The following is a 22,794-nucleotide window of genomic DNA, read 5'->3' on the forward strand; positions in this document are numbered from 1 at the left end:
GAAATTATTTATTTTTTACTGGTGTAATAGTTCTACCATCACGTGTTCCGCCTTTCATAAAATCGCGTACCTATGACGTCATATAAAAGATCGATCATTTTCAAATCAATGGGAGCTGTAAGCTGCGCACATTTGAGCTGAGTAATAATCTTAAAGCTTATGGATACACCAACAGATAGCGTTTCCCCCAAAACTAGCACATGCTTAAGCTCAACAATTTTGACTTTGTTTTCTGCCAAATGCTATGTTTTTTTGGAAATTAATAATTTGTTTTAAGAATATAACCATTTTCTAGTTAATATTGTTTAGAATATTCATAACTTAAAAATTTCAAGTCATGGGGAAATGTAAATTTGTAAAACAATGGCTTGGTATGAAGGATTCTAATGGACACATTGTGTCTGATTGGGGCATCCAGCGTGAAAACAATTTAATTTGTGTGGTGTGTAACATGATGCCTGTAAATATTGATAAAGGTTTTTATGCTATAAAAAGGCATTCTGAATCGGAAAAACATAAGTCAAATTTTGCAACGAAAAAAAACTCCAACCAGCTTTCATTATCTGGTCATACTTCATCATTAAGTATGCTGAGCATTAAGGATCAAGCTTATAAAGCTGAAATAATTTGGTGCCTAAAAATGATCTCTTCTAATTTCCCACTTTCTACCTGCAAAGACTTAGATAAAGTGTTTAATTGTATGTTTCCTTCTTCAACTATAGAACACTTTTCACTGAATCCTACTAAAGCAACATACCTTATCACTGATGCGTTAGCTCCTTATTTCAGAAATGAATTTTTAGATGAAATTAAAAATTCCTTTTATACTTTACAATTTGACGAAACTACAAACAATGCTAATTATAAGGAGCTTCATACCAGAGTTCGTTTTTGGTCTGAAAAAAGTAAAAAAGTTTTCTCACATCACTTGGAGACATTTTTTTTAGGCCATGCAAAAGCAGAAAATGTAATGAAGCATCTAAAATCTGCCATAGATAATGCAGGTTTGAATATTTCAAACTTGTTAATGCTTTCCAGTGATGGACCAAATGTAAACAAAGCAATATTTAATCTAATGAATGAAGAAATAAAATCAACTAGAGGAGTTGGGTTGCTACAAATGGGATTTTGCAATATACATATGTTGCATAATGCGTTTATAAAAGGTTTAAATGTTTTTGGGTGTAACACTTCAGATTTAGCAATTGCATTATTCCATTATTTTGATGGATGGCCTGCCAGAAGAGAAGATTTTCGAACTGTTTTGGTAGAAAAAAAGCTGCAAGACCTTTGTTTTATCAAACATTCCACTTCGAGATGGCTAACTTTGGAGCCAGCCGTCATGAGAATATTGGAACTTTGGGATGGAATTGTCCACTATTTTTTGAAGTTTATACCTCTCAGAGAAAGAAAGTTAGATTCTGCAAGCTATAAAAAAATTGTTTCTCTTCTAAAACTGCCACTTATTAAAGCAGAGTTAAATTTTGTCTGTGCTAGTTCTGCAATTCTGACCAAATATACTAGATTTTTCCAAAATGAAGGACCTTTAGTGCAAGAACTTTATGATTGCATAAAAGAACTGCTGCTTAAAATTGGTGGCAGAGTTTGCAAACCAGAAACTTTGACATATCTTAAAAAAAGCACATGTGTATTAGGTGATATATTTGATCAAGACAGTTTGTTGCCTTCAAAGGATATTGTGTTAGAAAAAAACATTCTTGACTGTCTTATTCAGTGCAGTGATGTAGAGAAAAGAAATTTTATGCTGAATGTTCAAAAACATTTTGTTACAATTGGGTGTTATATTTTGAAAAAAGGGCCACTTATGAATGAATTATTATCTATATTATCATGTATTAAACCTGGTAATATTAAAAAAGCAAACAGTTTGAAAAAGATTCAAGAAATTGCATCCTTGCTACCATTTCCTTCAAAGATGGGAGATGTAATAGATGAATGGAAACTTCTACAGTTAGAAGTTATTGAAGAAAAACCAATTGAAAAGTTTTGGAGTGACATATTTGAAATTCAAGGCTTAAATGGTAGTGTTAAATATATGAATCTTAAAAATATTATTACAGCAGTATTGACACTTGCTCATGGAAGTGCAGATGTTGAAAGAGCTTTTTCCAAATCTGGTAGAATATTATCAGAAGAGAGAGCGTCTATGTCTTCTAGAACGCTGAATGCACATTTGACTGTAGCTGATGCTTTGAAAGCATATAATAATAAGCCTGAAATGGTTCCAATCTCAGAAAAGTTGTTATGTTTAGCACGTGTTGCTTACAAAAGCTATAATCTCTATCTAGAATTAGAGAAAGAAAAGAAGGAAAAAGATAGAATCGAAAAAGAAAAAAAGCTAGAAGAGCTTAAAGAAGCTGAAGAAAAAGAGAGCATGCTTAAAAAGTCTAAAATGGATATTTCCATTTTAGAAGACAAATTAAAAACTGCAAAGAAAGAAGTCAAGGATTCCACAACAACTATTGATACATTACTTGAAGAAGCAAACAAAAAATTAAAAAAAGCCTTAATGTCCAACAATATTGCTGAAGCAAAAGTAGCGCAGGCAATGATAGATGGAGTTCTAGTCACAAAAGAAGACTGCAAATCAAAGGAAAAAACAATTAAAACGTTAGATAGACAGTTGCATAAAAGAAAAGATTCTGTGATAACAAGTTTTTTTTCAAAGAAGCCTAGACAATAACTTCATATCTTCAATAAATTAAAATCTTTCAAAGAATATTACAGTATATAATGTGTGTGTGTAATTTCATCAAATTTAATGATCATAAATTTTGTTCTTATCTTATCATATTTGTATATTACTAAAAAGAAAGAAAAATACTTAAAAATAAAAATATATTAACTACTTACTTGAGACATACTTAGTAGTATTTTATCTGACATACTTGCTGAAAAAATATTTTTTATAATAAATAAAAAATGAATGAGTGCATTTTATTTTTAATGTTTTAGATTAGTATAAGGATTATAAAAAATGTATATTTGTTCAATGTAGATCAACTCTGCTTTTATAAACTTTGGACCCCATTTCAACAAATGGGTCCCCATTTCCACAAAAATGGTACCCATTTTTCCCAATTTTTTGCCCTAAAAGTGTTGAGAGCCCTGAAATTATCAAAACGTTAATTATTAAAATATTGTAAGCTTTTAAAATAAATTATCTGACTTGATGTTAGTCTTAAAATATCAAATATTGGAGCTCTTTGATGGATGATATGGCAGTTTTATCAATTAAGAAATGTCAGTCAATTAGAAAATCTAAGTTAGTATCGTTAATATTATATAAGTGTTTTTGTTGATTTTGTTTTAAAAGATAACTTATGGCAGTTTCATCAATTAAGAACTGTCAGTCAGTCAAAAAATCTATGTTAGTATCGTTAATAATATATAAATGTTTCTGTTGATTTTGTTTTAAAAAGTAACTTGTTATTGTTGCAATATGCTGATATTATTGTGCTAAAATTTTTGTAAATTAGAGCATCATCTAAAACTTAAGATTTTAAACGGTTCTACAATGTTAGAATTTGATATTCTTCTATTGTAAGTGCGAGTTTATTTTTTCCCTTGTTGCAGAGTTTTCATGTAACACATTTTTCATTATTTTTTATTAATGCGGGTCAAAATAATGTAAAAATATTATATTTAGAATTTTAATAATTTATGATTGTGAAATATTGATAGGTTGGTGCAGATAGAGACACATGTAACTCTTGGAAAGTATGGACTAACAGCTTATTTCCAAGCAATAATTTTTCAAATTTACAGTTATTTTGTTCTAAAAAAATAATTCATCATTGAAATTTCTTTAATTTACAAAATCAATTATTGATAAATTTTTGAATGTGAATGGAAAAAAAATTTCTAAAGACTTTTTAAATTTTATATTTTAGTTCCAATGTAATTCTGTTAATCTAGCAGGGTTTTTTTTTAGTAGCAATTAGACTATGTTTTATAATTAAAAATTACCAAAATATATTTACTTGTAATTATAGTACCAGAAAAAATATATAAAATGGAGACACCAGTGTCCAGTTTGCACCAAATGTTTAAGAAAATATATAACTTCACACTCACTGAAATTCCAAAATATGTAAAAATAAATAAATAAAAAGGTTAAAGTTACGCAAAGTTGCAAAAGGTAAAGTTACTTAAATCATTAATAAAAAATAAAAAAAAAAGTTTCATGGTTTTAGAATAAATTATTCCAATATGAAAACAAACTCATGTACTCTTAGATATTGGAACTTTTTAAAAAATATTAAAAGTTTATGTATATATATATATATATATATTATACTTTATTGAAAAGATATTTTTGTTATTTCAATGATTCATTTAAAATATGTATGTGGCATTAAAACTATATTATGAGACATTTGGTTTTATTTATTCATTTTATACCAATCTTCTAGTTTCTTAAAGTGTAATTATAATTTTTTAGAGTTATATACCTATTAAGTAATTCTGATTTTTAGTATTCAAAAATAAAGATTTAAGTTTTTTTTTTTTTTTTTATAAAAAAAGACATTGTTGTTATTTAATATTTTCTTTAAAAAATAAAAAGTAATAAAAGTTGTTATTTTTTTTTTCAATGCTTAGTTATGCATACGAAATAAAACAGGAAGAATGTGGAATTGATGATATGATTTCAAGTTCTCTGGAATTTTTCTTGAAAGTTATTTTTAATTATTCTTAATAACATGTTTCAGATTTTAACTGTCATTCGGTAAAATAAATGGTTAATCTTTTTTTTTGTGGAAAATTTTTGTAATTTCTTCTATACACCCATGGAATACATTTCAGTAGGAGGGCCTCGTCTTAGTTTTAGTGATTTTTCAAAAACATGTATGTATAATGTTATAACATGTATGTATAGCCTACAGGAGTGGAGCTTGTGTCCTCGTGTTTGTAAATTATACTTTTCGTGTAAAATTCATTAAAAATTGAATTGAATCACACTGACATTGTCGCAGAACATTGCAGAATTCTTTCAGAAAGATTTTTTGGGGGGGAAGCAAAAAAGTATATTTTTTTAATCTTGCGTTTTTTTTCATTTATTTATATTCTTTTATTTATTTATATATTCATTTATTTCTATCTTGGGGATCCGGGAAGCCTGACAGGTAGGATGTTAGGCCATGAGGTCGTGTCTTCGATCCCCTCCTGCCGAAGACCAAGATGTGACTTCAGGTAAAGGAATAAATGGAAGTCGCTGGGCGCAAGGTCCGGGCTGTATGGCGGATGGTCCAATACTTGCCATTTGAATTGTTTGAGTAGTGCTTTGGTTACGAGAGCTGTGTGAGGCCGAGCGTTGTCATGAAGCAAGCGGACTCCATTTGTCAGCATTCCCCTGCATTTGTTTTGAATTGCCATTCGAAGACGTTTCAAAGTCTGGCAATATGCTGCAGCATTAATTGTCGTTCCGGGAGGCATAAATTTCAACAGAAGAATGCCTTGTCTGTCCCAAAAAACAGAAGCCATGATTTTTTTCGCTGAAATCGAAGTTTTGAATTTCTTGGCTTTGGGTGAATTCGAATGGCGCCATTTCATTGATTGTTGCTTGGATTCAGGTGTATGGTGATAAACCCACGTCTCGTCACCTGTCACAATGTGATCAAGGAACTCATCACCTGCTTCTGCATAGCGTGTGAGGAAGTCGAGTGCAAAGCCCATCCTTTTCTTTTTGTGTTCTTCTGTTAACATTTTTGGAACCCAGCTCGCACACAATTTCCTGTACCCTAACTTGACAGTCACAACTTCATAAAGAGTTGTCATTGAAACTTCCGGTATGATCTGACGCTATTCTTTCAATTTGAGGCGTCTATTCGCACGAATTGCTTCCTCCGTTCTCTGAAGAAGGGCATCACAGATGGCCGACCTGTTCTTTGTTCGCCATGAATATCGGTTCGGTCCTACCTTCAGAGAAATGACGACACCACTTCGTTACATTTTGTCTATTCGTAACGTTCCCATAAACAGAAACAATTTCTTTGTGAATATCCGCTGGTCTCTGACCTTTTGCATGAAGAAAACGTATGACGGAGCGCACTTCGCATTCGGCGGGATTCTGAATCGGCGCAGCCATTTTAAACACGACCTACTCCAACCAGAATCAACGTTGAAATGCCGAACGACCGCGAGGAGAAAGCTAACGGTTCAAGGTTAAAACCTGTGTTGCCAACTTGCTCGCGAAAACTTTTCTTTTCCTCTGGCGCACGGTGTATCTTTACTTTTCGAAAAATCCCTCGTATAAATGGTGACTGGTGCACGCGAAATGTGTCAGGATCACAAAGTCCTGAAAGTTCCCATAACAAATCAGCATGTCTGTGGATACTTGATCGGATTGATCATGCTCTGGTTCAGGTTAAAATTACAATTTGTGGCTGGATGTTATGGATAAATATGTCCTTCTTGTAAAACGAGATGTGACGTTGACTCCGGATCATCGTCAGGAATATTTCTCAGACCGTCACCAATAGCTCAATGTTCAGCTCTAGTGCAGCGTAAATGAATCTACACGTACCTTATATTACACTTGAATACTATGTTTTACGGGAATTGATTCTGTTCAGCAAAGACGACTTGTATGATTTTTGGTTGCAAGAACTTGGTACCGAATTTGGTTTAATACCGAATGATCTTTTAGCGTGCTAAATATAACGTAAATGGTCAATAGTTGTAGTTCACTTACGTCGCACTAGAGCTGCACAATGGGCTATTGGCAACGGTTTGGGAAACATCCTCGAGTATGATCCGAAGACATGCCATCACAATTTTGATCCTCTGCAGAGGGGGTGGCACTATATTATAATATCAGGTGATATGTATTATAATATCAAATACCATACGGAAGGAAATATAAACAAATTATGGAACCGAAAATGTGGTTCAATATGTAAGTATGTGTGTATATATTTCTAAGTGCGTATAATAGCGTTAAAATGGAGGAATTGTTGCTTATATATGGTACTATATCTCCCCTTAATATTAATATGTAATTTTTAAACTTGGTCATCATATTATGTAATATACTACAATAGCGCAAATGATACCCATTCGCTTTTCGAAGTAATTCCACATTTTTTTTTTAAATTTAATAATTAGAAAAATTCCGCCTATCAAAGAAAATTCCGCTTTTACAAGTTCACGAATTACACTTTTTCCAACCTATGTTAATGCGAATTAAAGCAGTAATTCACATCCCTGTTTTTTAAAAATTTCGCATCGCGATTCGTATTTGCGCGATTTAAAATTACACATCATATGATCTGTGTTTATGCGATTTAAACTTACACATTTCCATTAAAGTTCTCTTTATTTAAAAATTCCACATCTTTTTCCGTATTCATGCGATTCTTTCAATTCAATTTTTATAAATGACAAATCTAAAAAAGGTGTTTTCACATCAGTATTGGTTTCACTTTACAAATTTCAATAATTTCTACAAAATGAGCCGTGATGGCTTAGGGGATAGAGCAGTGATTACCAACTGGCGGCCCGCGAAGCCTTTTTTTTTGTGGCCCGCGAACTAAAATATATTAGCTGTCATTTTTTGTGTACAATTTTCGTAAAAAATCTATGGGGATTTTAAATAGTTTTAAGTTTTATATCTTGACAATTTAATGTCTGTTGCACATTAATTGTTTAATACATAGGTGCACATTAACTAACTAAAATATATTAGCTGTCATTTTTTGTGGACAATTTTCGTAAAAAAACTATGTGGGTTTTAAATAGTTTTAAGTTTTATGTCTTGAAAATTTTATGTCTGTTGCGCATTAATTGCTTGATACATAGGTGCACATTAAAGTTATTGTAGCCAGATTTTTTTAATATGTAATTAAATATTTTTTAAAATCTACTTATTATTTTAATTTGTAATTCAATAATTTCGTTTTGTACAACTTGATAAAAATCTGACAGTAATATTTAATGTTCCTTCAAAACATAAAAGAGTTCTATATAAAATTTCGATAAAGTTGCGGCCCGCCATTTGACTGATGTTTTTAATTGCAGCCCCCGGTCTCATGTAAGGTGGAAACCCCTGGGATAGAGTGTTCGCCTTCCAATGAGGTGAACCTGGTTCGAATCCCAGAGCTGGCTGGTTGATCCTAATTCCGCATCCGGCCTGCACCGACCACAGTGCTGACGTAAAATATCCTCAGTGGTAGACGGACCGTGGGTTAGAGTCCCTTTGCAGTTAAGCTAACCATGGGTGGTTTTCCTCCCCATATAAAGGAATTGCGTGTTAATTTCATCAAAAAAGTCCTCCAAGGAGACAAATTTCTCGCAACACTTGGTCCAGGAGCTCCATTGTCTTCTGGATTGAGTGCAAAATTGCAAGGCTACGGAGTTAAACATTAGTAGTCGCCAACCCGAAAATTGGGTCCGGTGTTAAACGATCTTTATATATATTTACATAAATATAAATTTCTACAAAATAACAATTTAACACACCAAAAACCTCAATTTAGTTTTAAATCATGGCTTTCATTAAAACTGCTTTGTTGCTATAAAAGCTAAAAATCATTATAAGCCCCAACCCTTTTGAATAAATTCGTTTTTCAAATACAGTTTCATTTTACCTTTAACGTAGAAATCAATTTTTTTTCTTTCATTTACCCAAGCAAGTATCCTAGCAAATAGATAAGATTATTCCTGATCGCTCTCAGGTATCTCTCTTCGAAGAATATTCGAAGTTTTATCTTCAAAATCCATATCTCAATTTTTTCGTTGACTACGACTTTAGTGAATTTAAACAGAAATTAAGATTGGATTAAATCGGATCACAATGAAGATTTTAACACATTTCTTGTTTGTTTGTGCGTTTACTTTTACAAACACATTAATTGGGACAAATGCTGTCCAAAGAATAAGTAAGTAAATTTGAAATTTTAATAATATTCATTGCTTTTAATGCTAATAGTAAAATATGTTCGTCATTTTTGTTTGTAGACTTAAAATTCATAACAGCTGTACTTTAAAATCAGGTTAAGAAGCAAAACGCTAAATTAATGTTAATGATTATTATAATAATTATAACTTAATAATAACGTTTAGGGTTCGTAGTAGCTGTACTTAAAATCTGGTTAATAAGCAAAGCACTAAATTAATGTTAATGATTATTAATAACAGCATAAAAATTGTAACGTTTAAAATTCGTAGCAGCTGTACTTAGAATCAGGTCGAGAAGCAAAGTGTTAAATCAATGGTTATTATTAAGGCCCGGATTTTGATGACATTTGCATTTTTTTGCATTTTTGGACATTTTTTGTCTTTTAGAGCATTTTTTTAGATTTATATGGCATTTTTCTTTAAATTTTGGGGCGTATTTTGCATTTTAATGCATTTTTTAAAGTTTTTTGTCAATTTTTTCTAATTATTATTATTTTTTATCAACTTTCATTATTACACTGTCTTCCAAACAATGAAGAAAATCTATAGAATATTAACAGGTGAAGCAAAATCTTTTCAAATTGAAGAAGAATTGTCAAGAAAGTGAGACCGTCTTTTTCAAGTACGCACCTATAACATCAGTAGACGTTGAAAGAAGCTTCTGCAGGAATGAAAATTTACTTTCAGACAAGAGAATCTCGTTTACATTTCAAATTATCAAAAAAGATTTAATAATCCAATGTAATTCTGATATTTAGTAATATTACGAGATGGAAGTTTTTATATCCATTAAAGTTTCTATACAAAATAAAAATATTTTGGTGTCAATATATTTTCCTTTTTTTGTTATTTTAGGATATAAAACGAATTTTTCAAACTTTAATGAACGTAGAACAAGTATTGCATTGCTTTATATTTTTTAAAAGACTCATAATAATTTTAAAGAGCAAAACATTTTTTAATTCAATATTTTTACTTTATTTAAAGCATTTTTTGCGCAATTTTTGGATTTTTAAGGGCATTTTTTGCCCTTTTTAAGGGCATTTTTTGCACTTTTTAAGGGCATTAGTTGAGATTTTTTAGGTCATCAAAATCCGGGCTCTAGTTATTATAATAATCATTACATAAAAATCATAACGTATGAAATTCGTAGCAGCTTTACTTAAAATCAGGTTAAGAAGCAAAACGCTGAATTAATGTTAATGATAATAATAATAATCATAACGTGAAAATCATAACGTTTAAAGTTCGTAGCTGTTGTACTTAAAATTAAGTTAAGAAGTAAAATACTAAAATAATGTTAATGATTATTATAATAATCATAACGCTTCATTTTAACTAATTTAATATAAGATCACTGTAATGACCAAAATAAATAAATAAATTGACATATCCGTGGAATTCTTTAAGAAAAACAATGGAATCAATAAAAAATTTAAGAAAAAATCTTAATTATGCAAATAATTAAAAGCAATATAATAATTAATTTTACCAAAGAGGAACAAAACAAAATGGCTGCTGTATGGAGTAAATCGATCGTCACTTTTTTCGTCAAAAATGCACCACATGTGCTTTCTATTATTATCATTATTAATAATAATAATGTATAGAATTATTATAAACATTTCATAATATTTTGAAAATTACTTTATTTCGACCTTTTTTCTTAAATTTTTTCTGTATTTTAGAAATAACCCTTGTAATATTTGCCATATTTTCAGAAATGTTTCGAAAAAAAATGCCTTACATTATTATCAACAGTTTTTTTGAACCTTATAAAACTTTAAATTTCTGAAAAAGTAGCCACATGTTTTAAAAATTGGCTAGTGTTTAAAAAAAAAAAAGTTTGAAGTGACCAGAAGAAAAATTTCATAATTTTGCCCCGTCGTCTGCTGTATAGGTTTTCTTTAGAGAAATGTTTCTTTTTGTAAAATGCATGACCAGAGCAGCAGCACCTACAATTTTTTTAGTTTAAAAGAAAAAATTAATTAAAAAAAAACATTATTCAAAAAAATTATATTATACACGCGAATTGCTAAAGAAGAATTTATGATTTTTTGAAATATAATTTTTTTTCTCCAACCCCCACCAGATTGATCATTTAGGTTAATTGAAGGGCAGATTTGTTGGCCATTCTTTCAGGGGCACCAAATTAGGTGGGGTAACGTTTTGTTAAGTACGATGATCTCGGGCATTTAAATCATTACAAACGCCTTTAACATGATTTATTTAATAACAAAAGTAAGTGAGATATTCATGATACATCTTGATTGATTGAGGAAACTGATTACAATGAATCCTTTAACATTACTGCGCAAAGCGCCATCTGTTCGGTTTTAGAAATTGTTATTATTAACATTGAAAAATATTTTTAACGCGTTTTTCCCGCACAGATAGTACAGAGAAGGAAAGACCTTGTCCAGGATATTCGAACGGAGGACCTTTCTGATGCAAAATCAGCTTCCTGACGCTAAGGCGTATCTTTTTTTTTTTTTCTGTTCCTGTTCGAACCCATTTTTTAAAATATCGATTACTAGAAAAATAGAATATGTTTTTTAATATAACACTTAAAAATTTCCTAACAAAATCGCTAGACGTTTTTTTTTTATTTGTTCAGAAATGAATTATTCGATAATAAAAAAATGAATAGCCTTGAGAAATACGATTCTAAATCATGTAAGGCTGTGCTATTTAGAAATCTTACCTAGCTATTCACATTTACGCGATATAAGAATTACACGAGCAGTTCCATTATGGAAAATCACAACTATGGCTAAAAAATTTTTGAATGAAATTGCCAGCAACTTTACCAGATATGTTTTTGCCTCAAGTTGATAAGACTGCCGGATGACAGAGAGCGCCGTATGGATGGTTGACCTTGTAAAGCTCAGCGCAGATGGCGCTGGAGGTTAAAATTCGTTGTAAGACTTCCGAGTTCCTATTTCCGACTGATTTTTAAGTCTAAGCTTGAAAAAAACGCACCATCCAACATTATTATACTTCTAGTGTTTTCAATAAAACGCGTTCTTTCAATTTAACTCTCAACGAAACAAACAATAATCCTAGAAGCAAAATAACTTGGGCCCTCATTGCCAATATTCATGAATCTATCGATAACTAGACTAATATAGAATTTTCCGATTCACCCATTATTTTACAGCCACTTTACAACCAATATCAGTCATATATATAATTATCAGATTCACCCGATATTTTGTATCCATTATTTAGCCAATTTACTACAATGTAGGTTCTATATTGGCCAATGGCTGGTTGATACGAATGCCGCACCTGACTCACACCGACCAAAGTGCTCACGTAAAATATCCACAGTAGTAGACGGGTCATGGGTTAGAATCCCGTCAGGCTAACCGTGGGATGTTTTGCGTTCCATGTAAAGCAAATTCGTGTTAGCTCCATCAAAAAGTCCTCCACGATGGTAGCATTTCTCCCAATACTAGATCCAGGACTTCCTTTGTCTTCTGGATTGGGTACATTAGTAGTCGTAAACCCAAAATTGGGTCGACTGTGCAACGACAGTTATAATATAAAATCAAACATAGCTTATCGTACTTCGTAATTTATAACACGTTGTATAAGATTGGGATTTCACGGCGTTTATTATTATAATTACAGTTATAATGTCCAATTAATAAAAATAATACATAAAATAAATGAACAAGAGCGAGAATAAACAAACGAACGAAAAGGATAATTCAAATAATAAAGAGATTTTGCACAGCCTTTGTTTTATATTAACCGTAACGCAAACGTTATCTTCTACCCTTAAAAACTTTCTTATTTGTAAGGAAATACTTGCGCAAGCACTATGGAGCTTGAATAGCGTTAACATTAGAGTTAAACGAAACCGTTATGCTTTGCAAAATCTCTCTAATGTACGCTTAAAGGTCCTATTCAGAAAGAAAAATGATTTTACTTCCTCCATGTTAACCTAAGGAGAATTATATGCTCGGAATTTCCTTATTTGTTCACTTACTAATTGATATTTTTGATTAATTTTTATTTCCTTATTATATTTTGATTAATTTTTATTTAATATTATTATTATATATTGAATAATTTAATATTAATTTACGAAAGTAAAATCCTTTTTCTAAATGAGTTATATTGATCCTAATTTTTCTAATTATTTTCCCCCTCGACCAATAATGTTTACAGCACTGCACAAGAATGCTTATATAATCTTTAAGGCGCATGTGCTAATTTTTATGATATTAATATTCTGCTTCATGTCTAACATCTTATGTCAGGTTCAAGATTTAATAATCACGTTTATGAATGCGTTAAAATTTCTAATGAAATATCTGGTCTGAATTGTGAATAAAGGGCTATATTTTGAGCAGTTCGCAAACTGAACGTTTTTAAAATGATTTATATCTTGTAACGGATTAGCCTTTGAACTGTCTGATCCGAATTGTTGTAATTCTGCCACAGAGGGAAAGAGACGTTGGAAGTAAGTTTAAAATTGAATTATTCTGCAAAATAAGCAATAATTGCCGTTAGAAAACGCCCTGCAAATCATTTGAACAGTCATGGAAAGCCGTTGGAATATCCGTTAGAAGAATGATTAGAAGAACAGTTAGAAGCGAGAGAGATTAATTGTTTAGCGAAAGCCGAGAGGCTCTTAATTTTCTTAGTTTTGGTCATATAATTCAAATGAATTTGTCTTTTACATAGAATAAATTCTGAACGATGTTGGCTTACTAAACAGTTTTTCAATAAGATTTTTAAGTTTCTGTTATATGATTCAAATGAATTTGTCTTTTACATAGAATAAATTTTGGACTTTGTTGATTTACTTAACAATTTCTCAACAAGATTTCTAAGTTTCTGTTATATGATTCAAATGAATTTGTCTTTTACATAGAATAAATTTTGAACTTTGTTGATTTACTTAACAATTTCTCAATGAGATTTCTTTAATAAACAACCTCTCAATAAGATTTCTTTACTAAACAATATCCCAATAAGATTTCTAATTCTAAGTTTTTCTCATATGATTCAAATGAATTTGTCTTTTACATAGAATAAATTTTGAACTTTGTTGATTTACTTAACAATTTCTCAATGAGATTTCTTTAATAAACAACCTCTCAATAAGATTTCTTTACTAAACAATATCCCAATAAGATTTCTAATTCTAAGTTTTTCTCATATGATTCAAATGAATTTGTCTTCTGCAATGAATAAATTTTCCTAAAATGCTAATATTACGTGTGATTTGCTGTTCCTGAGGGATCAAGCCACTCAGGGCACCTGTCACATTTAATAATATTTTTTAATAAACCGTTATAAAGTGAAAACAATAACTGTTTTTGTACTGAGCATAATAAAAATTAATATATTATTTTACAACATATTTTTTGAAGAAACCGTTATGATTTGAACAATAACAGTTTTTGAACTGAGTACATTTAAAAGATATATAATGCATTTTTGAAAAACTGTTAGGTTTTATACAATTGTTCTTTAGCTCAGCACTTTTTTAAAAATAGATATGTCAATTCATAATACATTTTGAAAAACTGTTATAATAGTTTTTGAACTAAGTACATTTAAAAGATCTATTCTTTATTAATACATTATTGAAAAACTTTACTTTTGAACTGAGGCATTTTATAAAATTATAACCATTTCTTGACTACATACATTATAAAAACTCTTAAGTTTTTAAACTGAGCATTTTTAAAATATGTCTTTACAATATTTTTAAAAATATTTTAAGTGAACTAAATACAGTATCAAAAAAGGATGAGCTTCTTGATTAAAAGGCTCATCCTTTTTTGAAAGATGATACTTCAAGTTTTTAAAAAAAAGTTGAAGAGGAAAATATTTCACTTCATGATAAAAGGTATTGTGCCAGATTTCATTTTAAAAAATATAATAATAATAAAATTTCAACCGCTAGAAGTTTTTTTTATAGATAAAAAAACCTCTTAAAAATAATCCGTTTAATATCAACGTTATCGAACTTGTTTAAGCGCAACATCAGAATGCACTTAAAAAAATCAGAATCGATTATTGACACAACGAAGAGTATGAGAGCATATGACCTAACCTAACAAAAACATGTAAATCAGCAAATCATTTGTTCAAGAAGACCTTTGCTTCGTTATCTTGGCCATTAAAACTAAGTCCTAATTAACGTTATTTATATGTTTTCGATTTTTTTTATTTTATATAATAGTGAAAAGGTTTTTTTTTCTCCAGCCGTGTTGCACAGCAAATCAAATCGTTTGTTTTCGTTTTCTCGCTTTTTTATTGATAAAAAAGCTTCTTCTCTTGTTACGTCACACATTAGATTAAATTTTCAATTTCAATTTTTTTTTCCTTTTTCTCTTTCTAATTGCTGAAGAGACTTCTTCCTTTGCTTAATCGTACCAGTGGCGTAAGCAGAATTGTTTCAAGGGGGTGTTCATAATTTTCTGAAACTTCTAAAAGAAATTCGAGTCTGTAAAAAAGCACTATTATTTCCTTAATTTAGACAGCTAGACAATTTTGACTTTTTATTTAGACAACATTGTTTAGTTAAATTTTGATTTGATTTCTTGAGTTTAGGAACATAATGTAATATCTTCTGAAAAAAGTCCAATGTCATATGGGTGGGAAGTAGCACTTTGTGGACCACTTTCACGGCGAGAGCTACTTCAAAGGAGTGAACCAGCCCTTCTATTCTCTTTAGCCCTGGTAATTGATACAATTTTGTCAGATAAAATCGATGAAAATTTTACAATAACATCAGCCTTGTTTTTTCGTAGACAAATGAGATGATAATCTTGTGATTTTATGTTTCAAACGGTACTCTTGAATGGAGCAGTTATCTTTTAAAGAACCACTTTGCTCTTTCGTTTGAAGAACCTGCTCTTGACATATTATGCTGTAACTCTTAACATCTTTATGAAAATCAATTCAATATTTTGGTACAATAATCTATAGGATAGACTATCGAAAAATTCAATAATTCTTTTGAAAATTTTACTAGGATGTTTTCCCTTAAGATTCAATCTTAATAATCATTTTAAAACATGATTATAGAGAGCGGACAGTATGCAATTGCATACGTGCATGTGCAATTGCAGATTTTAGTACCTTTAGCCGTTTGTGCATATAAATGCATAAAAAGGGATATTTTGTATCTGATTTCATAACTTAAAATATCGTACGTGTTGCACTTAAAGTATAGTATCAATCATTACATCAAAAATTATTCCACCCCCTGACTGTACAAACAACCTTTTTCAACGTAAATGCAACTTCCGTAACCTTCTTCTAAACAGAAACCCTCAGAATTATTTGACTTTTACAGAATTCGTCGATGACCTTTGCTTCTTGAAGAAGTCTGTTACAATTGATTTGAGATATGAAAATACCGGAATCCTCATGAGTGTGCCGCGGCACACCAGAGGTGATTCTATCAGCTGTAGAATGAGACTTCTTGCACATAAGGAGAGTTCAGTTGTCTTGAGTCTATATCGATACGACATTCCTTCACAAGATCAGTTAACAGTAAGTCTATTTTAATTGTTTTTAAGATGGAGAATGTTTATTTTTATTTTATAACAGTCCTTGAACAGTCCACCCTATTTCTTGCGTTTACGACTACTAATGTTCAACTCCGTAGACTTGTAATTTTGAACCCCGTCCAGGAGACAAGGGAATTCCTGGATCAAGTATAGGGAGAAATTGACCTTCGTGGAAGATTTTTTGATGGAGTTAACCCGCATTTGCGTTACAAGGAGAGGAAAACCACGGCAATCTCCCACGGTAAGCCTGAAGGGGCAAGGGGCCTCTATCCCATGATCCGTCCCGTCTACCACCGAGGATATTTTACGCCAGCACTGTGGTCGGTGCAAGCCGGATGTGGATTCGTATCGACCAGCCATCGCTGGGATTCGAACCCGGTTCAATTCATTGGAAGGCGAACGCTCTATCCCCTGAGCCATCACGACTCGAGAATGTTTATTAAAAATTCTGTTATACAATTGCGATGAATAAATCATGATGACAATCTGCTAATCACTTTTAGAGTTTACTGGAGGCCCCTATTCGCAGTCGCTCACCAACTCCGATTATTACTTCGAAGTTGTTGTGCAGTCGAACTGGTACTATGTAATAATTTATCGATTAAATTAACAGGTTCTTTAAACATCAGCAAGATTTATTTTAGGACGATGATAAATACGGGTGTTTATTCCTTTTGCATAGGGACGTATTTTGCGATGGAAAATAGAATTATCGAATATCCCAACTATGACCACTATTTTGATAAAAACAGAAAAAGATAGAAAAGAATGGTTCGCTGCGTTCTGTTTAGGAAACCGGAAGTTTATTCTTACCAAGTTTCAAATTTAGACAGATGGCGCTGATAACAGATAAAAACTGTAAAACAATAATTTTGGCTACATGTCACAATATTTCAACTAAAATAACTGCATGGATGTCAATTAACTTTGCTGTCAGACGGCATCCCGTCACATTGTTGCTTCAAATGTTCATAATTTTTTAATCATTGTTTGATAGCTTCACTCGTTTAGTCCCACCGTCTGCAGGTAAACGTTTTAACAAATTTCAAAACTTACTGAGATGCAGAACGCAGCACTTTTCCAACTCCTCCTGTTTTTTAGTTGAATTTTAAAATCATCGGATGCTTATGGGTACCCATGGCGAGTGTCAATTGTGGACATCCTTTGAATTGATATTTAGTTTATTTAGTTAATAATTCTGTAACAAAAATTTCAGATTCAAGACAGTGATAAACATACTGTTGCACTGATTGGCTCAGCATTATTCAAAGATGAAAAAAAGTCGATTATTTCAGCAGGGGAAATGGTGATAAATTACGAAAGAAACAACAGCTCTTTGACATCTGGATTTCAATTTACATTTACTCAAGTGCATGGTTTGTAGCTCTAATTTTATTAATTTATATTGTAGCTTTAATTTAGAGTCAAACCCCGCTATAGTGAATCTTCAAGAGACCGAAATTTCAGTTCACTATAACCGGGAGTTCACTATAACTGCAAACAATTTTAACTAATTTTTCCGAACTGTTCTCTTTTATTACACATTTTTAAACAAATGACCCATAAAAAGAAATAAAATATGATTAAAAATCAATATATAGTAATAGAATATGTGTTAACTTTATTTCTTATTACTCTTCGTCTTGCGTACAAAAAATTTAGGGATGGCCTTTACTTAGGGATGGGAAACTGAGATAGAAGAAGCAAACAAGAAAGAATGCTTGTGGCTACATTGCACTCAATAGATGGTTTTAAAAATCGGTATATGTATTTTATGTAGAAATTTCAAAATTACCAAAAAATGAAGAAAAAAATTAGTCGAAAACAGAAAAAAGTTCATAATATACAATTTCCTCTATTCTTTTGGTACACTATATCCACAAAAAATAATATTTTATGTGTTTAGTAAGGCACGGCAGCGAACATTTCGTTCACTATATTCGGGAGTTTACTATAAACCATGTTCACTATAGCTGGGTTTGACTGTAATTCGTTAACAATAATTTGTCTCAATAGATAAATATGTCAATGATTAATGCAAATAATTTATGTCTCCATTATAAATTATTAGTGTAATAAATAATTAAAATATAACTCTTTTGGTGTCACAAAAATTAAAGGCATTTTTCACAGAATTAAAAGCAGGTATATACAATAAAAGATACAGTGCTTAAACTTACGTGGAAGTAGAAATATTTATTATTGCTCCATCCATTCGAGGATGGTAAAGCAAAGGATTCTAGGGAAGATTTCCGTATCGTGATCTGTGGCAGAATAATCGCCAAATCTTGGCAACTTCGGGCATCGGCCTGCGAGAAACCAAAAAAAAAAAAAAAAAAAAAAAAAACATCAGAGAAAGGGACCAACTAGAAAAGTGTAACTCGTAGCCATCCCCGGGCATACATCTACAAGTTTTTTTTTTAAACGATTGTAGTTGGCGGGAGAGATCATGATTCGGAAATATCCCTGAGCAAAGTATCTTGCATAGGAATTCAACTAAACAGAATAGTGAGAGCCACGATGGCTCAGGGGATAGAGCGACCTGCAGGCGAAGTCGAGCATTTTACGGAAGAACAGTTTAACGAGGACCAATACCGCACACCCTCGGTCCCTACGCAGACTGATCCAAGGGATCACCCACTGACAGCAGCTAGTGATGCTTGACTTGGGTGATCTGCTGGGAACCGTGTCTTAACGATCAGTCCACTACAGGGGCATTTAAATTTCTTCTTGACATCGTTTATTCAGGTATTAAGTCAAGCTTGGGAATTTAAGATAGTGAAAAAAGGGGTTCTTTTCATTATTTTTTTTTTATCTCAATATTTCGAAAAATATGGAATCAAGCAAAAAAGGAAGTACAGTTTTTCTGCATTTCCTGGATTTTTCCAACGTGTTTTATAGCAATTTTTCTGGAAGTACATTCAACTTCCAGAAAAATTGCTATAAAACACGTTGAAACGTCTTGCTGATACATATGTTAAGGATTGTAATGTTTAACATAGTCAAGTACAGTTAAAGCTGTTTATCTCAAACCTCTTTATCTCGAAAACCTCTATATCTCAAACTTTCTAAATTGTCTATCTCGAAATTTTTCTTTCAAAACCTCTGTTTCTCAATTTTCTAATAATCGAGCACAAATGCCCGAACAACATAAACAAAGAAGGTTAGTCGTCAAAAATTTTTGAAAAGATTATTTTCAGTGTTAAAGGTATGCAAAAAATGTTTTATGTAAATCGATTTATGTGGTGTAATTAATTTACAGAAATGTCTGTATTTTTCTACTAAAAACAATTAAAGCACTTTTAATCGAATTACTTAATTAAATTTAATTTTTTAAAGTACCAGTATAATTCGAAACCTCTTTATCTCAAATTTTTCGCCTTTCCCGTGAGATTCGAGATAAACAGGTCCGACTATATAACATGTTTTTAACTTTAAATGTTTACAAAATATCTCATGACAAACTTTATGCCTTGAAACTAAAAATGTGACTAACTTTAATCGTTTTTAATTTTATTTGTATTTAGAAAGTCCTTGCATGTCTAATGAATTTCCATGTAAAAATGGCAAGTGCATTTTAAAAGAACTTGCGTGCAATGGTCATAATCACTGCGGCGATAACAGCGACAACCTAAACTGTGGTAAGTTTTTAATGCAATACATATATATATATACATTAAAGGTCTAGAAAATAATTTCAAAACAAATCCATTTATTTTTTATTATTTATAGTGCCTATAATTCAATACTAAAAATTAATTCTTAAAAAAAAACTGAAGAGAATCCTGAACTAAAATCTCTCAGCATTAAAAAAAAAATGCTGACTTGAAATTAATTAATTGATACATTCATTTTAATAGGAATGATTAAATTTATGAAATAAAGGAAATTTAAAGGCCAGGTTATTTTTGAAGCATTTATATTAGAAAATGTGTTATATTAGAAAATGCTGGCCTTATGTGCACTATTTTGTATTTTTCTCGTTGGCAACGCTCACATACGCTATCTGGGGAGAAGACCGGTTGACCCTTCCCTCTCCTCCTCTTTTCAGTTTTATAAGAATGTACTTTTCCTTTTCTCAATATTTTTCGTATTCAATTGTTAAAAATAATTTTTAAAATTTCCATGACGCTTTGTTTTAGAACTATGTTTAATGTACTTTTCAGTTCTATATAGTTTCCTAACTAAAAAGATCTTAATCTAGTTGAAAATCAAGATAGAAACTAACGTACTTCTCTTATGACTCTCCACACGCTAATGGTGAAAATATGCAAACTGTTTGCATAGGTAGAGAGTTCTGCTCTACGCCACCTGTAGCCCATTTCGATCGCCAATACAGGCAACAGTGATTAAAATTCTCACTTAGATCTAATATTTTCGTTTTGTGGCAAAAAAAAAAAAAACTTTTTATTTTTATGCAGAAATAAACGACAGTAGCTTTGCAAACAGGAGCTACATGAATATCCCATTGAGGCACCGTGATTTTGGTTGGAAAATTAAATAAATACTGTATAAAAAAATAAATTAAAAAAAGGAGATGTGCTGAATTTAATGAAAGGTAGTAATCGAGGATTTGAGATTTACATTTCGGGGATTTTATGCATAGATTTTAAAATGTTCTCTATTTTAAGAACTGATAAACGCTTATCCCATTACTGGAGACGTCCATTTAAGAGGACGCTTCAACGTGGGAGAAACATTTCATGGCGAATTCTGTTTCACATCTAATGGCAATTAAAAATTAGAACAGAAAAAAGTAAGTTCATGTTAAATAAGAAGCAACAACTTTGATTATTTTTTCATAATATCAGAGCATGAACAAATTATGGCAAAATTACTTTCCTTACTGTGTATTCTTGTTGTAATTTATTTTGATATTTGGAAGAAAATATTTCAGCATCTGAAGCTGAATGGTTTATTCTTGGTTCATCTGCACTCAATTTTTCTGTTTGCTTCAATTGCTAATGAATTAAAGGCAAAGCGTGAGTTTCTTGGTTGTTGTTGGTGCCATCTATAGCCAAAAATATGATTTCAACCACACACAGACGTCACAGTCCGTTTTGCAATGTGGACCTATACATTCATCCCCAGATCGTAATTTTGACGGGAAAGAGCGAAGAATCAATTACCAATTTTGTACTCCCAGAGGTATTGATTTGTGACAGGAACTTGGAGACCCCGACAGATTTAATGTGCACCATCCAGTTGTCATTTAATACACAGGGTTTCATCGTCCGGCAGGATTCAAACTCCAGTTTTCGCGAACACGGGTGTAGGGTCCTACCAACCAGGCTATCCCAGCCCACACTCCCGTTTTTTTAAAAATTACTAATGAAGGCGAATTTGCCATGAAGACCTTTTGCTAAATCATTTTTTTTAAAAAAAGTATTCTTTAAAGCACTATTTGTAGAACTGTATTAACTTAATATAATTTTCCTATATAGTGCCAGAGACTAACAGCGATTTCAATCAGGGCAGCCCAAGGTCTAATTATTCAGTTGTGTGGCTAATTTCCTTATCAGCGGTCGCTTTAGTTCTATTCATCATGACAGTCACTTTAATAGCAGTCATAATACGCAGTTCCAGAAGATCAAAATCCGACAACACAGCAGATGACAGCCCTTCCAGCCCCCCAATGCCATTACAATCAGTCTCTTCAACTGTACCAGCAAGAGTTGCCCAACTTCCAACAGCAGATGACCGACAAAACTCAGCCAATTCTGCAGAAACCCTTTACAACAGAGTTCGTCGCTCATTTCGAAGAAACAAAGACACCAAGGTGGAAGAGGTCCCAACACACAGAGAAATACACGAAGTGCCCTCCATGTACCCAGATTTAGACCAATTACCTACTGCACCAGAACTCGGTGGAGCGGATAATCGGGGATACCAAAACGAGGAATAGATAGGTAAAAAATCGTAATTTGTAGCGGAAGTTTAAATAGTGTGGCAGAATATTATTCATTTATTGTAAATGTTAATGATGCTCTAGTTTTTATATTCCGTCATTGTTAATAAATTAGATTTTGATATTAAAATTACAGTAAGCTCTTTTCTTGTGAAGATTTAAATAAACCCTATTTTTTTTAACGAACATGTTTTTTTTCACTTGTGAGGAAAAAATACAAGTACTGTCAAATCCTACTATAGTGAAACTTCAAGGAGCCGAAACTTCTGTTCACTATAACCGGTAGTTCACTATATCCGTTACGCAGGCAATTTAACTAATGGTTCCCAAACTCCTCCCTTTAATTACACATTACTCAAATAAATGACTGAAAAATATTATGTAGTAGCAAAAAATTCGTTATTTTTCATTACTTTTTGTCTT

The 22,794-nt window shown here is 31.5% G+C and overlaps 1 protein-coding gene across 1 annotated transcript; it reads left to right on the forward strand.

The window, feature by feature from the left end:
• The first annotated feature begins 8,674 nt into the window (after nucleotides 1-8,674).
• LOC107455856 (uncharacterized) lies at nucleotides 8,675-22,501 on the forward strand. Its single transcript, XM_016073572.3, has 5 exons — nucleotides 8,675-8,900; nucleotides 16,247-16,446; nucleotides 17,680-17,839; nucleotides 19,991-20,104; nucleotides 21,908-22,501. Exons 1-5 carry the CDS (start codon nucleotides 8,816-8,818, stop codon nucleotides 22,366-22,368), a joined length of 1,020 nt encoding a protein of 339 aa, XP_015929058.1. The 5' UTR covers nucleotides 8,675-8,815; the 3' UTR covers nucleotides 22,369-22,501.
• The last annotated feature ends 293 nt before the right edge of the window (nucleotides 22,502-22,794 follow it).

This window comes from Parasteatoda tepidariorum, chromosome 7 (genome assembly GCF_982258835.1).
Source record: "Parasteatoda tepidariorum strain Cologne lab strain chromosome 7, Ptep-v5.0, whole genome shotgun sequence".
Lineage (NCBI taxonomy): Eukaryota > Metazoa > Arthropoda > Arachnida > Araneae > Theridiidae > Parasteatoda > Parasteatoda tepidariorum.

Bases quoted from the DNA above. Each gene is read 5' to 3' on its own strand.
- LOC107455856 (XM_016073572.3), top strand. From the start codon at position 8,816: ATGAAGATTTTAACACATTTCTTGTTTGTTTGTGCGTTTACTTTTACA. The intron at 16,447-17,679 runs GTAAGTCTATTT...CAAAAATTTCAG, and splicing joins CTTCACAAGATCAGTTAACA to ATTCAAGACAGTGATAAACA. The intron at 20,105-21,907 runs GTAAGTTTTTAA...TTTCCTATATAG, and splicing joins CAGCGACAACCTAAACTGTG to TGCCAGAGACTAACAGCGAT.